The sequence below is a fragment of the Microcebus murinus genome, chromosome 17 (assembly GCF_040939455.1).
Source record: "Microcebus murinus isolate Inina chromosome 17, M.murinus_Inina_mat1.0, whole genome shotgun sequence".
NCBI lineage: Eukaryota > Metazoa > Chordata > Mammalia > Primates > Cheirogaleidae > Microcebus > Microcebus murinus.
The window spans coordinates 59,745,409-59,762,324 of NC_134120.1; the positions used below are offsets into that span (position 1 = coordinate 59,745,409).

General features: G+C 48.8%; 1 protein-coding gene across 2 annotated transcripts in view; it reads right to left on the reverse strand.

The window, feature by feature from the left end:
• TBC1D9B (TBC1 domain family member 9B) overlaps window positions 1-11,200 on the reverse strand; it is a 47,798-nt gene extending 36,598 nt beyond the window's left edge. For both annotated transcript variants that reach the window (XM_020282190.2, XM_020282188.2), the window contains exons 1-3: window positions 11,021-11,200; window positions 7,544-7,654; window positions 2,904-3,022 (exon numbers count right to left, since the gene is read on the reverse strand). In XM_020282190.2, coding sequence (XP_020137779.2) covers window positions 2,904-3,022; window positions 7,544-7,654; window positions 11,021-11,138 — 348 coding nt within the window. In that variant the 5' untranslated portion in view covers window positions 11,139-11,200. The remainder of the gene's footprint in view (window positions 1-2,903; window positions 3,023-7,543; window positions 7,655-11,020) is intronic.
• Window positions 11,201-16,916: the final 5,716 nt, after the last annotated feature.

Genomic DNA, 16,916 nt, shown 5'->3' on the forward strand with positions numbered 1-16,916 from the left:
CAGGAGGCTGGTGGAGAGCACAGGGCAGCCCTGGACAGCCACAGTAGGTCAGCCCTCTCGGCAGTAAGGTCCGAGCCCACCGCCACCACAACTGCCTTGCCCTTGGGCCACCTTCCTGGTCTCAGCCACCCTGCCGCTACCTCGCCCCCTTCAGTAGCACCTGAGAGACCCCCACACAGGGAGCATGGGGCTGAGCGTGGCTGCTCCATTCTTCCCTCTGCATTCTCCACTGGGGACTCCCCAGCCCCAAGCCTTTGGTCACTGTCCAGCCTCTACCCAAGAATGACACCCCCACCACTGGAAACTGACTAGCCTGGCTCACAGTTGGGACTTGCTGTCTGTTGGTGGGTAGAACCCCCACCTATAAAAATCTCCGGGTAGAAGTTTAAATATGGATTCAATTTCTTTAATAGTTTTAGGCATTTTTAGGTTTCCTATTTCTTCCTGAGCCTCAGTTTAAGTAAGTTATATTATGTGGTAGGCCAAACAACGGCTCCCCAAAGATGTCCACTTCCTAATTCCCAGAACCTGGGAGAATATGTTACCTTATTTAGCAAAAGCAGTTGTTTATAGATGTGATTAGGGACCTTGCAGATGTGATTAAGGGTTTCGAGAAGGGAAGATGATCCTGGATAACCTGAGTGAGCCCAGTGGAAGCTCAAAGGTCCTTATAAAGAGGGAGGCAAGAGGGTCTGAGTCACAGAAGGGAGATGACAAGAGAGGGAGACAGACATAGGGAGAGTGGGAGAGGCTGAAGACGCTACTGCTGGCGTGAAGATGAAGGAGGAGCCGAGAAGCAAGGAGTACAGGCACCTCTAGAAGCTGGAGAAGGCCAGGCAAGGACTCTCCCCTACAGCCTCCAGAAGGAACGTGGCCCTGCCCACACCTTGCTCTTAGCCCGATGAGACCCACTCCAGGCCCCTGATCTCTAGAATTGTAAGGTAATATTTTGTGTTCTTTTATTTTTATTTATTTATTTTTTTGAGACAGAGTCTTGCTTTGTTGTCCAGGCTAGAGTGAGTGCTGTAGTGTCAGCCTAGCTCACAGCAACCTCAATCTCCTGGGCTCAAGCGATCCTCCTGCCTCAGCCTCCCGAGTAGCTGGGACTACAGGCATGCGCCACCATGCCTGGCTAATTTTTTTTTTATATATATATCAGTTGGCCAATTAATTTCTTTCTATTTATAGTAGAGACGGGGTCTCGCTCTTGCTCAGGCTGGTTTTGAACTCCTGACCTTGAGCAATCCGCCTGCCTCGGCCTCCCAAGAGCTAGGATTACAGGCGTGAGCCACCGCGCCTGGCCTGTGTTCTTTTAAATCACTAAGTTTATGATAACTTATTACAGTTGCAATTGGAAACTAATACACATTATTCTAGTAAAGCGCCCATTTTGTCTAAATTCTTAAATTTACGGCCATAAAGCTTTTTATGGTCTTCTCTCTCTCTGCGTAGAGCTCTGCTCCTCACAGGCGCTGCTCACGTCTCCAGCCCTGGGCACGCGAGGCTCCCTGCTCTATCTCGATCTGCCACAGATCTGCTTATGTTTTTGGACTCGTTCTTCTTTGTTGTTCTCTTGTGTCCCATGGAATTAACTTCAGCCCATTGTGATTTTCTTCTGTCTACTTTCTTGGTTTCTCTGGAGTTATTTTTCTAACTTACTGAGCTTGACACTTGGCTCGTTTGTTCTGTTCTTTCTTCTTCTTTAAGCTTTAACTGGCTTTAAATTTCCTCTGTGCACCTCCCACAAATTCTGACATGGAGTGGTACTTCCATTATGGTTCTAAATGTCTTCTAATTTCCATTTCTTCTTTGCCCCATGAGTCATTCAGGCCTTTTCTGTTGCTGATTAGCTCGTTTGGGTCTGGCCTATACACAGGAGGCTGGAGCAGTCGCTGTTACCACTACTGGTGCGCAGCTTATTCACAGGAGAGGGAAGGCTCGCCTTGTCCTCCCTGCCTATGTTTCTCCAGAGACAGAAATAGCACAGGTCCTGCTTGAACCCCAAAGTGTACACGGCAAAGCTGAGAAACTTGGCACCATCTGCCTAGGTCTATGAAGTTCTGGTATTATATAATGAATTCACAAGGGCCTACCAAAGCAAATTTGTGTCATGAAACACTGATCTAGTAAAAGCACTCCCAGGAATCTAACTTAAGGCATTAATCTAACAGAAACAAACACAAACCTATACATTCAGATAAACCCTCATACAGTGTTAATTACCCTTCAAAGAGGAACCAAACTCAATGTCATCATGTTGTAAGCTTTTACACTTTGCTGTAATTCTCATAATCATTATTTTAATTGCTGTAAAATATGCCATTAAATATGCTATATACGACTTAACAAGTCCTCTGAACATAAAGCACTTAAGCACAGTAAGCATATGTAAAGTACTCCATAAATGTGAGCAAGTATTATCACTCTCAATTTGCAGGGGAGAGAACAGCCTGCTCTACACTGTGCTGGCTGAAGATTAAACAAGGTGACAAGGCCGGGCGCGGTGGCTCACGCCTGTAATCCTAGCACTTTGGGAGGCCGAGGCAGGCGGATTGCTCAAGGTCAGGAGTTCGAAACCAGCCTGAGCGAGACCCCATCTCTACCAAAAATAGAAATAAATTAATTGGCCAACTAAAAATATATATACAAAAAAATTAGCCGGGCATGGTGGTGCATGCCTGTAGTCCCAGCTACTCGGGAGGCTGAGGCAGGAGGATCGCTTGAGCCCAGGAGACTGAGGTTGCTGTGAACGAGGCTGACGCCACGGCACTCACTCTAGCCTGGGCAACAAGGTGAGACTCTGTCTCAAAAAAAATAAATAAATAAAATAAACAAGGTGACAGACGTGAGCACCGCCAGCCAGAGAAGGGGAATGAGAGCTGCTAGCCGGACATGAGCCTTACATGTATCTTGCCCTTGATGAAGGTGGTGATATCTTCCTCGTTATCAAAGATGGACAGCGTCTGGAGCAAGTTATTTTCCAGCCATTCCCAATGTTTTGTGATCTCTTTGCGGGAAGAACCTAGCAGATATTTGATGAAGAAAAGAAAAATCAGAAAATCACTAGACCTTAAACACAAATTCTAAGAAGAAAGATTAAAATGCATGACCTAATTTGCTATATTCAAGTGACTGGAATCCTCAAGGTGCTTACTCTTTTCCTTCTTAAACTTTATGTACATGTATATAACAAAAGTAATAAACGGTCCTGATAAAAAACAAAAAGTTGACAAATTCAGGCAGAATGGCAGTCACATGGAGGATGAAGCCTCTGTCCCTGACACCAAGAATGAGAGTCACCACTAATTTCCTATGTGTCCTCCTAGAAATAGTCTACACATCAGCAAGTTTGAAGACTTTTCTTCTCATTGAAAGAACTTAATGTGGCCTTTGATATACATGCGATTAGTTAGACACAGTCATACTGTGTATAAGGGGGTCCAGCTCTTTCCTGAGCATTCAAGTGTCCACTGACGCCTGCTAGAGCTTCCTGCAGGATTCCAGGCCCCTGGCTAGCCAGACTCCTGCTGTGCAGGTGAGCGTTTGCCTCAATGAGGAGGGGGCCCCTGTCCTCTGCAGACCCAGTGAAAATGGAAAGAATAGAGAGGGCAGCACAACGCCACTCCCAAGAACTGTTTGCTCCCATCAGGGAATAAGGGAAGGGGTCGCAGGGTAAGAGTAAAGGGATGAGAAGAGGTTTCTGCCTGGCCTGGCTCCCCCTGCCCGTCACCCCACTTTTTGGGGTTCTGCATGAGCTTGGCATGGGGTTTGCACTCAAGAACTGTTTTTTGAACGAGTGCACATAGAATAAGAAGAGGAGTGAATACTCTGCGTTGTTCTCAGCTGTCCTGGAGTGGGACAGTCTGCAGACCATGAGCCCCCAGGAGGCCCAGCCAGCCCTGAGCCCACCAGACATGCAGGGAGACCCAGCCAAGAAACAAGTCCAGTGTGCTTGTGTATCTGACATCTTTCCTTGGGTGCCAGCCCCGACCACCCATCATTCCCTACCTGACAAAACTCTCTTGCAGCTCAAGACTCAGGCCCTGACCCTGCCTGGCCGGGCTGCGCTGGCCTGCCACCTGCTCCAGACCACAGCGCCTGCTCACTGCCCTGTCACGGCCTGGTCGGTCCTGGATGGGGTTAATTTGTTTCTTTACATGTCCTCAAGCGGCTCCCTAGCCCGACAAGCAACTCCACAGGAAAGACTCTCCTCTGATGAGACTGGGGAGGGTGCAAGCGACTGAACCCAGGACCACACAGCTCCGGCAAGCCACCACAGGCCATCAGGAGCGCCCTGGAAGCCCCTAAATCATCCACAAGTGAACTTTAACTTCTTTTTTCATTTTTCTTTGCACTTCTATTATGGTCTCCCTCTCTGGTACACAGAGGGCAAAATCTAGTCGGTAGGAGGAAGAACTTGTTTCTCTCTTTTTGCCAAGAACACATAGTTGAATTTGGAATTAAAATTTACAAGTGATGCAATTCTACTGTATCATTTTCTCTTACATATACATTCCTGGCAAACTAAAACAGAAGAAATCTTCCCCACACTGCCTATGTAGACCTGTCTGTACTTTAATTATAAATGTTTACGAATGTGCATTTAAGAGAATTACAGTTAAAAGTAACTCAGTCTTCAGTTAATACTAAGGAAACTATGCCATCTCTATGCTAGGAACTGGGGGGGGGGGAAGGAATATAATAGCTAATTTGATTAAGTGCTACTTCTGTTTTCAGAATTTTCCATGGATTTCTCATTCTTAGAACCCCTTGGAGACAGGTGCTATTATTTTCATTTTACAGGAAGAAGCTGATGCACAGAGAGGTGAAGGTAGTTACCCAAGGCCACACAGCTGGGAGGTGACCAAACCAGAACCCTAACCCTCCCAGGCTGCCTAGTTGCAGAGCCAGCCCTGGCCCTCGGGAGCTCCTAGCCTAATGGGAAAGACTTCAGTGTAGAGACATGCCAAGCCCAGAGGAGTAAGAAGGAAGGATGGGCACACAGGTTTGGGGAGTCTGGGATGGTGTTCCTAGGAGGTGATGTCTGAGTAAGTTCTCAACAGAATGGGAACAAAGGTTAGGTGGACTTGGAGGGACACTGTGCATAGAGCCAGGAGGGGTATAGTCTGGTTGAGGGCCAGGGTGTACACTGGGCAGACGAGGCCAGAAATGGAGACAGCAGACTCCTGGAGTCCTTAGACACTAGGCTCCAGGGTCAGGATTCACTGGGCAGATACTGGCAGGTCCGTGTCTGGTTTGGTGAGTTGTTTCTGAGTCCCAGCCTGGGGCTGGCAGGGGTAGGGGAGGTCAGGTGTGTGGCCAGAGGCCATGGACTGGTGCTCAGCAGTGTGGTTGTGACCAGGCCTCCCCTTAGCACCAGGCCCACTGTGACCAAAGGGATTCCCACTCTCTACCACAAGCTCTTCCCTCCCCAGGGAGGGGCAGCTGTTGCCGACATCCTTCCCTGCCCCCTGCCCAAGAACCAAAGAACACTGTGGAGACAGAGATGCATATCTCTAAGCACACACTGACCTCCTCAGCCTGTTCAGGGATGGCCCCACCCCACAGGAAGCCCCTCTTCCTGGGGGCAAATCCTTGCTGCCCAGCACCCACTCAGGCTCTGGAACCAGGAGATCAGGAAGTCCTACTGGGCTTTCCCATTTGTTGGGCAAACTCCCCTTTCTGACCCTTATTAGGCTTACTGGACCCTACAGTGGGAGGATACACCCTGGGGTGCAGGGGCAAACTGCCCGGGGGCAGAGTGGCTTCCTGAGGTCTGCCCGCCTGTGCTTTTACTCCCTTGGCCCCTCCCTTCCTGAGGCTGGGGAAGAATTTTGAGTCTTGTCATCTTTTCCCAAGCCTCAAAGAAAGACATTATCCTGGAGGACAAGGACACTGTGGCTTCTAGTCCAGAGAAGTATTCAGCAAAGCAGCTGGGAACAGGGGCTCTGGGTCTGAACTGCAACTCTGTGCAACTTCAAGCAGGTCACTTAACCCCTCTGGGCCAGAGTTTCCTCATCTTCAAAATAGAGAAGACCAAAGCACATATGCCTTCAGGAGTTGCCAGGAGATGCAGATGGGCGCCTGGCACATAGAAGTGCTATCTGAGACTGTCATATTATCAGAGCAACCTCAGCTCTGGAGCCTCCAAAAAGGGAATCCAGGGAAGAGTGGGTACACTTCCTCCAAGGAGGACTATAGGGGATTCTCATTATTCATGGTACTTATATTCTACAAAGTTCCCAGAACACTGAACTATCACCCCAGGGGAAACACAGGATCAGGTTTCTGTGAGCCTGTGGTCACATTTTTGTCAACTGATCAATACATAACTGCTTATGTATGTTTCTGTTTAAAGACATCTTATTTTCTTTGTTGTCATTAAGATGGATAAAAGACACCTTATTTAATATATATTGTTGATTCATTAGCATTGAACTCACAGTCAACAGCACTATAACTCATACCTGAATGCAGCTTATCAAACATGAATTTTCTCTGTAGAGCACAACGCAGCCTTCTTGCACTTGGGAACATCAGTGCTTCAGCACTATGTTGGGGGCCATTTTAAACAGCGAAATTACCAAGAAAAAGCTCAAAAATATGAAAAACATGGCACTAAATAGACCATGAGAGGACACTTCCTTACAGCCTGAGAACTGACACAGGAAGGCAGGATGTACCCTCCTTCCACCTCAGCTGGGGACACTGGTATTGAGGGACTTAATTTTTCACTGCTCTGTGCATGCACATGCCCACAAGTGGTCCCAAATGACCACACAAGCACCAGGAGTATTGATTTGGGTGTTACAAATATATAAATATATTTTAACGAATAGATTAATTTGAAATGTAGAATCCTTTTTTTTTTTTTTGAGACAGAGTCTCGTTCTGTTGCCCAGGCTAGAGTGAGTGCCGTGGTGTCAGCCTAGCTCACAGCAACCTCAAACTCCTGGGCTCAAGCGATCTTCCTGCCTCAGCCTCCCGAGTAGCTGGGACTACAGGCATACGCCACCATGCCCGGCTAATTTTATTTATTTATACACACACACACACACACACACACACACACACATATGTTTTTAGTTGTCCAGCTAATTTCTATTTTTTCAGTAGAGACGGGGTCTCGCTCTTGCTCAGGCTGGTCTCAAACTCCTGAGCTCAAATGATCCGCCCGCCTCGGCCTCCCAGAGTGCTAGGACTACAGGCGTGAGCCACCGCGCCCGGCCTGAAATATGGCATCCTGAAACAATGAGGCCTGACTGTATCTGCCTTGAGAAAAGGTGGGCATGAGAACATGGGCACTGATGAACCTCAAGCCTGAGCCCTCAGAGGCATGTGGCTCCATAGGGCTGCCCTTGCCTGCCCTGTCCCTGTGACCAGCAAAGCAGCCTTCCTAAACCATGGCTCCCCTGCTTTCCTCTTGCTGGCCAGGGCCGTGCTCTCTGAACTGGGGGCAGCACCCACCAGGCCCTCAGCAGGCAACACTGCCCAGGCACACAGGCAAGCCATGCCCAACCCCCTGACTACTCCGGGCACCTACCACATGCCACGGTCCAGTAGACCTGTGAGTCCTGGGTCTGGTGCAGGATGCGGTAAGGGGCCACTCGAGCACTGGAGTCCAGCACCACGTCCAGGGTACCCACGAGAAGACCTGGGAGCAGGGCAGAGACAGGTAGAGGGTGAGGGGAGGGCAGTGCTAAGGGGCCCCTGGGGGCTGAGCCTGGCTGGAGGCAACAGGGATGGTGACCAACCCAGGGAGGAAAACACCTCGAGTCACCCCCATGGCCACAGGCTTCAACCAGATGCCTATCACAAAAATCCCCTGCTACTTCTTCCCAGAGGCTGGGTTTGCTCAGAAACACTTGCAGGCAGGGGCAGATGCGGGTTGTACAGAGCCAAAACTAAGAGGATCTGAGAGGACTTCTTTAAGAACACTTCAAAATTAGGTTCAAAAACAAGTATTTCTTTAGAATGAGAAAGTACAATAGTTACAAATTAAAACAAAAAAGGAACAGTACCACAAATATCACAAAATCCAGAAAAAATAACACAACATATTTTATTAACCATGAGACACATCTCCTAAAATATGTCTTCCCCTGATATTTTTGGCCGTGTACTCTGATTTTTTCTTCATAGGACAATGATTTTGTGGCATCATTTTCCATATCAAGAACAGAAAGAGAACATAATCTTTCTTCTGCCAAGGGATTGCAATTTTTTATTATTGAAAATTTAAAGTAGTTTCTTCAAGCCTCAAAAGTCATGACTCAAAGGACATATAAATTTTCAGAATTGCCAAATTTGGGAAAATACTGATTTTTTTTCATTTCTGAACTGACGAGTTTTAGAGCACTTTGAGTTTTTCTTCTCACCACGGATACCCTTTGGATTGACGACAAGTACCCAGTTATGGTCTGTTATCTTTGTCAGTGTCACTACTTCCCCAGAAATCAGTACAAAATATATCTTTTACCATTGTTTGATTCACTTCTCTTCATTAACTGAATTATCAAATAATCTAAAAACCTGTTCATTGTTCTTCTTTGAATTTTTTCTTCCTTTTAATGAAGTGCTGCTTTTGGTGTGATCTGAAAATATTTTGTTACCATTTCCCTGTTGATATCAGAACAATTTATATTGATTTTATTACTCAATTTTAACACTCGTTTCACAGTCCATTATATTTAATCTGATTTTTTCTCCAGTCTTTAATAAATAAAATGAATGATTACTAAAGAAGATACTCTTTACATATATCTAATTCAGAAGTTAGTAATATCTCACTTGTTTTTCAGTAAAAACAGTGTTTCAGTGTTTTACTGAAAAACAAGTGAGATATTACTGAAATGTTCTAAAATACTTAAGCTGTAAAAAAAAAAAAAAGGGCCGGGCGCGGTGGCTCACGCCTGTAATCCTAGCTCTTGGGAGGCCGAGGCGGGCGGATTGCTCAAGGTCAGGAGTTCAAAACCAGCCTGAGCAAGAGCGAGACCCCGTCTCTACTATAAATAGAAAGAAATTAATTGGCCAACTGATATATATATATAAAAAATTAGCCGGGCATGGTGGCGCATGCCTGTAGTCCCAGCTACTCGGGAGGCTGAGGCAGAAGGATCGCTCGAGCCCAGGAGTTTGAGGTTGCTGTGAGCTAGGCTGACGCCACCGCACTCACTCTAGCCTGTGCAACAAAGAGAGACTCTGTCTCAAAAAAAAAAAAAAAAAAAAAAAAGGGAATACTTAAGCTTTATCAATGTTTGGAATAAACTCTTTTTCATTATTCATGTTGGAGTTTCTCTTCTGGTCTTGGAAATTTCATTGTAGAGTCTGTAAACTGTTGGCATACCCATGTCACAAGACCTGAAAGCTTTTTAATTATTTTTCTTTTTCTTTTTTGTGATAAGATTGGTACAAACTTGAAAGCTTTTTAATGAGCCAACCATCTCCTCACACTCAGACTCTTAATCAAAAGTCCAGATTGGCATGTGTTTAAAAGCTGGCTTGAATAAAACCGCATCACTGGCTCTTCCTCTCCTAGGGGGACAGTGCCCAGGAGGCCATGATGCCTATGATGCCACACGGAAGGCCATGGCAGAGGCCACAGCAGGACATGCCTGCTGTGTGGAGGTTGAGGGTTTTCAAGGAATGGTTCCCTGGAGGGCCCCTGGGAGCTCAGTCTTAGGGGACAGAGGAAAAGAGCCTGCAGGGGGCCCTTCTTGGCTCAGGAGAGGGAAGTGAACAGTGGTCAGCTGCACCTGCAGCTACCCACCACGCACCGGGATGACCTACACAAACACACCAGCCAGATCTGACGCACTGGGATGCCAGTGTTAACACTCGGCCCTGGTCACCCTGTACCTGCCTTTCCCAGTGGGCTTGCAGTAACTTTGAAGTTGACCATGGAACTCCCCAAAGGGGCTGCTGTCTAACTCCCACTGAACAGCTGGGTCTGGAAGGGCAGGTCTAGCATGGACTCACGAGGCCCACTGGGAAGGAGCCTGAGGTGTTGGAGAGAACGCAGAGTTTTCTTGGAAATGGGACAGTCTCATCCACATTAAGAGGTGCACCCCAGAAGACTGGTGGCAGAAGTCAGCCATGGGAAGGCCCTGTCTGCCTCTGGCAAGACAATGTTAGCTGCTAATATTGGAAATCAGGACATTTCACATAAAATTCCCTGGATAATTTGGAAGATGTGACCACACCGGACCCACATTCCTGTAGGGAAACAATCAGGTCCCCAGGAGCACGTGCACTGGTGCCTCCCTTCAGGGCCAGCTATGCTCCTGCCCGTCCACACAGGCCCGAGCCTGGGCCTGTGCCCACACCTGTGGCGGCATCCAGTGGCCTTCCCTGGATCTCATGTGCCACACAACTCCAGGGGTGCCTGTCCAGCCTCACCCTGTGAGTAGGGGGACCCAGACGTGCAAAGGGGCGCCTTGGCCAGCTCCCTAGCTCCGGGAACACGCTGTGCTGGTGACAACGTGGGCTGGCAGCTCCAGGAACACCAGAGGCAGGAAAGGTGGGGGAGGAGAGGTCAGCTATGGGACCTCTGATCTTGCTAAAGGGGCAATTCTTTGGTGAGTTGGGCATGAAGAAGGGGGCAAAAGAAAACGTGTGCTTGTGTCACCTGGCCCGAGAGGCACCTGGGGAAACTGAGGTGGTGGAAGCGGCCAGGAGAGCTCGCTAACTTCATCTGTGAGCTCCGACTCCAGGGCCGCACACGCCTGGCAGGGCGCCCGGAGCCCGCGGGCGCCGAAACCCGGCAGAGGCTGCCCTGGGTCGGCCCCTCAGCCCGCCGAGCGCCCTGCCTCCGCCCCGCGGCTCGCGGCCCCGCGCGCCCTCCCCGCCCTCCCCGTCGCCGCCGCCCTCCCCGTCGCCGGGCGCCCCCGGCCTCCCGCCCCCGGCCTCCCGCCCCCGACCCCGCCGCGCGCCGAGCGTGTCCGTGGCGACGCCCCGAGGCCCGGCCTGTCCCCGCCGGCCTGTCCCCGCCGGCCTGTCCCCGCCGGCCCGCCCCTCTCACCCGTGAGGCCGCCGCCCTTGCCGTGGCCCCGGCGCCGCTGCAGCACGAAGAAGGGGTTGGCCCGCTCCGTCACCCACAGCGCGTTGGCCACCAGCACCTCCTCCGGGCTCAGCCACATCGCGGGGCCGCTCGCACCCCGCCGGGCAGCCAGGCGGAAGCGCCGTCGCCGCGCCGGGGCCGAGCGGGCGGGGCGGGCCGAGCGGGCGGCGCCCCCTGGCGGCCCCAGCGCGCACCGCAGCCGGCCCGCCTGGCTCTGGCCTCCGCGCCCGCCGGCCTGCACAGGGCTGACGGCGCCGCAGGGCAGGGCCTCGCGTTGGCAAAGACCTGTTCAGAGTTTGGGGGAAATGATAGAAATAGGTGAGCAGGGCAGACAGCTAGAGAGATCCGCAGTCTTCTGAGAGGTCCACCTTCAAGAGGCAGAGGCTGGTTTTCCTTCAAACTTAGGAAGCTTAAACTGATCTTGTCACCGTGCTTTCTAGAGAGGGCCCTCAAGAATTTGGAAGTGCTGTGCTTGTTTACGCCCTGAGAGGAGGAAAGGGCTTGGTCCTTCGGCCAGTGGCTCTCAAACTTCGACGTGCGTTAGGATCACTTAGAGGGCTGATTAAAACACAGACCAGAATATCTGCATTTCTAACAAGTTACGAGGTGATGCTGATGCTGCCGACCTGGAGACCACCCTTTGAGAACTATTTTTTATACGAAGGGGAAGAACAAACATTTATTGTGTACTTAGCATGTGCAAAGCCTGCTTCTTTTATTTTCTGAGATATAGTTCACATTCCATAAAATTCACCCTTAAAGTGTATATTCATTGGGGGGAGGGGGGGAAATGGGCATTTATTGAAACCTTAAAATCTGTACCCCCATAATATGCCAAAATAAAAAAAAATAATTTAAAAAAAAAAAGTGTATATTCATAAGGTTGTACAACTGTTACCACTGAACATTTTCATCACCTCAGAAAGAAGCCCCTTACCATTAGCTGTCACTCATCCCCCTCTGGCCCTGGCAACCACCCATGTATTTCAGTCTCTATAGATTTTGCCCATTCTGGACATTTCATACAAATGGGATTATGCAATATGAAGCCCTTTGTGTCTGATATCTTTCACTTACCATAAATGTGCTTGAGGTTCACACATGCTGTAGCATGTATCAGCACTTTATTCCTTTTTATGGCTGAACAATATTTCATGGTATGGGTACAGCACACTTTGTTGATTCGTTCATCACTTGATGGACATTTGGATTGTTTCCCCTTTATGGCTATTATGAATAATGCTGCCATGAATATCATGTACAGATATTTGTGTTTTTAATTCTCTTGGGCATATCCCTAGGAGTGATATTGTTGGATCATATGGTAAAGCTATGTTTTTTAAGCAACCATGAAATTTCTCCAAAGCAGCTGTACCACTTCACACCCTACCCACAATGTATGAGAGCTCCAGTTTCTCCATATCTTGTCAACACTTGTTATTATCTTTTTTTATGATAGCCATTTCTTGAGGGTGTAAAATGGTACCTCACTGTGGTTTGGATTTGTATTTCCCTAGTGATGAATAATGTTGAGCATCTTTTCATGTTCTTGTTGGTCATTTGCATATTTTCTTTGGAGAAATGTCTATTCATATCCTTTGCCCATTTTATTTATTTATGTATTTATTTATTTTTGAGACAGAGTCTCACTTTGTTGCCCAGGCTAGAGTGAGTGCCGTGGCATCAGCCTAGCTCACAGCAACCTCAATCTACTGGGCTCAAGCAATCCTACTGCCTCAGCCTCCCGAGTAGCTGGGACTACAGGCATGTGCCGCCATGCCCAGCTAATTTTTTGTATATATTTTTTTAGTTGGTCAATTAATTTCTTTCTATTTATAGTAGAGACGGGGTCTCGCTCTTGCTCAGGCTGGTTCCAAACTCCTGACCTCAAGCAATCCGCCCGCCTCGGCCTCCCAGAGTGTTTGGATTACAGGCGTGAGCCACCGCGCCTGGCCTGGGTTGTCTTTTTATTGTTGAGGTGTAAGAGTTCTTTATATATTCAGATACTAGATATATGCCATTAAGCCTATTTCTTAATTAATTCATTTAGAGTCTCACTCTATTGCCCAGGCTAGAGTGCCATGGTGTCAGCCTAGCTCACAGCAACCTCAAACTCCTGGGCTCAAGCGATCCTCCTGCCTCAGTGTCCCGAGTAGCTGGGACTACAGGCATGCACACATGACCCCAGATAATTTTTCTATTTTTAGTAGAAACGGGGTCTCACTCTTGCTGAGGCTGGTCTGGAACTCCTGAGCTCAAGTGATCCTCCTGCCTCGGCCTCCCAGAGTGCTAGGATTGTAGGCGTCAGCCACCGCACCTGGCTGGCCTCTTACAGTATTTTAAATCTAATCACCACATATCAACCCTATGAGGTATTTTATGATCCCTATTTCAAAAACGATAAAACTGAAATCCAAACAGGTGAAATGATTGGCCAAGTTCACACTAGTACGTGGCAAAGGTGGGACCAAGCTCTTTTCTACACATATCGGACATTTGCTGCTTTCATCCCCAGCATCCACTTCTCCTTTCTGTGCAGCACCCTGGCTTTGCTGTGGGAACCATGCCTTCGAACTTCTCTGCTCCTGCCCTCAGGTGAGGCAGAATGCACTCCTGGGCCGCAGGTGTGCAGCCCGTGCTGGCTGAGGCAATCGGTGCCTATCTCTGTGATCACAGGGGCTGGTCTGGTGATGACCATGTGCCTCCAAACAAGGGGCTACCTCCTGGGGAAGCAGGACAGCTATTATGTTAATGGGGATACCCTCCACCCCCAACCTCACTCAGCCCAAGAATAGAGTTTAGTCAGAGGAAGCAAAGTTGGCAAATGTATCCTGGTGTCAATGTTTGAAGATGAAATCACATCACACCTGACACAGGTACACCCTTGGGCGTTTTAGCTTCTGGGAGCCTCGACATTCCCAGTAGTGGCTTTAGCCAATTTTGGCTGGGTTTTCTGTCACTTGCAAATGAGAGTCCCCATGTTACCACCAAAAGTACTCCATGTGGCCAAATCAGCTTTTTCAATAGGTTTTTATTGAAATGGTTATATTAGCAAATTTCGCACATACAGGTATACACTATTGGCATATAAGTATATACCGTACAATTTCACAACTTATTTATACTTACACCAACCATGTGGACCCAGGAGTTGTGCTGTCCAGAACATTTCAAAGGGTTGATGAGATCTGATTGTCAAGAATCAGCTCATATTCTGCTTGCACGTGTTTTGTGTTCCAGACAAGGTAACTCCCCCTACAGTGAGCCCCCAAATTGAGATAAGAATCAATTTTGCTTTTTGAATATTGATGTGTGTTCTTTCTGGCACAAACTATCCCATGGTGAATTAAAATTCAAGTGCATAGTTTCCCTGTCCTCCATCAGGGTGGAAGATAAGTCATGTGCCACATTTAGGTATGTTCCAAGCTTCCCCTGCCCCAAATTACCTGTGCTATAGTTAGAAAAATAGTTTTGTATGCCATCTTCTAGATGTTGTGCATAGTTAACAGGAACCAGAGTAAGAGGGGCTCTTTGAATGATCCAAATATGAAAGGGCTAACTTTAATATTTATATGAATATAAAAGCTACTGAAGGTGAAAACAACTGGGACACATGTGGCTCAGGACTTGGACCAACTCCTTCTCTTGTGCAGGCACAGGATATTTCTATCAGGTGATGGGTGTCCTCCACACTCCAAACACCATTTCCTAGGTTGGAGTCTTTTCCTGCTTCTGTAATCACACTGGTCAAGACTTCTCAGAGCTACTGCCATGCTGCAGCAGGTCCTGCTTCCTGTTCTCAGCTTAAGACACCAGATTCTGGCCCCAAGCACCAGCCACAGGAGCCCCTGCTCCAGCTGTCAGCAAGCCAGCCTGGTCACCCTGGAGCAGGGCCACCAACCCTGCGTCTCCCCAGGATAGCAGGCATCACCTAGGCTGGGCATCTGGCAAGGTGCCGGGACCCGGAACTGGCACAGAGCGACCAGCAGTCAGCAGCCTTGCTGCTGCAGGGCCAGCTTACTCACCCGAAGGAAAAGAAACAGCCTGGGCATTATATGCTACCTAGCCACCTGCCCCCTTTTCAAGCAAACCTCTTGGTTCAGCACCTCCCAGTCATTAGGAAAGTCCTGTAGTGTCATGCAGTATAAATATACTTTGACTTAGTTGTGGATGAAGGATAATTCCCAAAGCAAATTAGAATTCACTTTATGTTGGGTTAAATTTGTAAACAATAGCTCAGAACAATCACCTGTAACTCTTGAAAGGTGCCACGAGCTGTGAAGAGAGGTGGATGGAAAAGGTGAGGGTGAGGGACTGCGCCAGTCGGGCTGGCTGGGCCAACACGCCCTCTCCAGGGGCCCGCCCAGCATAGGGGCTGAGTGGCCCCTATGAGAGAGGAACCCAGGAGGCTGTATCCAGGGTACTGAGCGTCCACCGTGGCAGAGAGAGGTAAAGATGTCCTCCACCTCAGCTCTTCCACAGGAGAGTGTGTGGCTTACAAAGGCATTTACTGCTGAGCCAGGCGCCACCTCAGGAGCTGTGGTACCTGCCACAGCGATGCCTTCCTAGGGCTTGCTGCTCCGGGCTGCCCGGCAGGGTCTGGGCCTGCCTTTGTGGCTTGTGCACACAGGGCATCAGCGAGAGGAAGGAAGGAAGCCTAGGCCACGGCACTGCATCCTTCTGCAAGTTTAAAACTCAGTTGCAAGAAGTTCAAAGGATTTTTTTCAAAAAAAATATCTTCCTTCTTCCCCAAGTCAGAGTAAAGAAAACAGAAAAAATGGCTTGATCCGAGGGTGAAATGCAGGATGGAAAACCCCAGGTGAGTCCAAGGTGATGGGCTGGGTGGCCAAGTCTTGGCCATAAAAGTGTCACTTTTTCAGCAGCTGAGGCTAATGGTACCTTCCCCTTCAAGGTCACTGAAGCAGGTGGGTCACAGCTGTGGAGATGCAGGTGACTGTTTTTATCTCATGTATGTTGGAGACCCTCACCCCCAGCCTTTCTTCTTCGAAGCTCAGTTTGCTGGGATCTTCTAGGACACCCATAAGAAAGACGGTGAACTTCCCAACTCCACTGGTGCCCTGGATGACCCTGTGGCTACTCGGGACCTCCTGACGCCCGACCTCAGTCCCCTCACACAGGCCTCAGGGGACAGGTGTGACCTGGGCACACAGAGCCCCAGCCAGTCAGGACATGGCCTCTGCCAGGCAAACTTTCCCGAGGCCCAGGGTCAGCTCCACGCTTTGCCTTCCCTGCGGTTTCGCAGGACAGTAAGGAATGAACAATTAATTCTGTGCAGCAAACATGGGCACCGAATCTTCTGTCAACTTCCTGTACTTTCTCTGATATTATGATACTTAAAACATACAAAGGGTTTTCCCAGTCCTTGTGCAAGGGTCTTCGCCACATCCCAGGCTACCGTGAATATGTGTGCAACATGCATCCTTTTCGCAGCAGGCTAAGATGAGGATGTGTCAGAGCTTTGCAGAGATTTCCCAACAAGGCCAAAATAAAAGACACAACTCCACGCACCTCTTTTGTAACTGCCCTTAAAAGGATCTGGCAAGGGAAGGCACTTGGGTTAAGCTGTGGATGTCCTGGCAGTCACCTTTGTGACGGGGACCCCTTACTCTTACCTCCCCACAACCCCTCAGCATGGGAGCCAATGCCGAGTTTCATCCCACGAAGCTGTTTCTGGGTGACACACAGCACAGGAGGGACGTGAGTGCCAGTCACTGCCTTTCTCGAAGAGGGAAATTATACCTGGTAGTTTTTCCAAATTGTTTGCCTTCAATTGTTTGAGTATTAATAGCTCCTCTGTTGATACCTTCAATGTCAGTGTTCCCAGGGCTGTACCCCA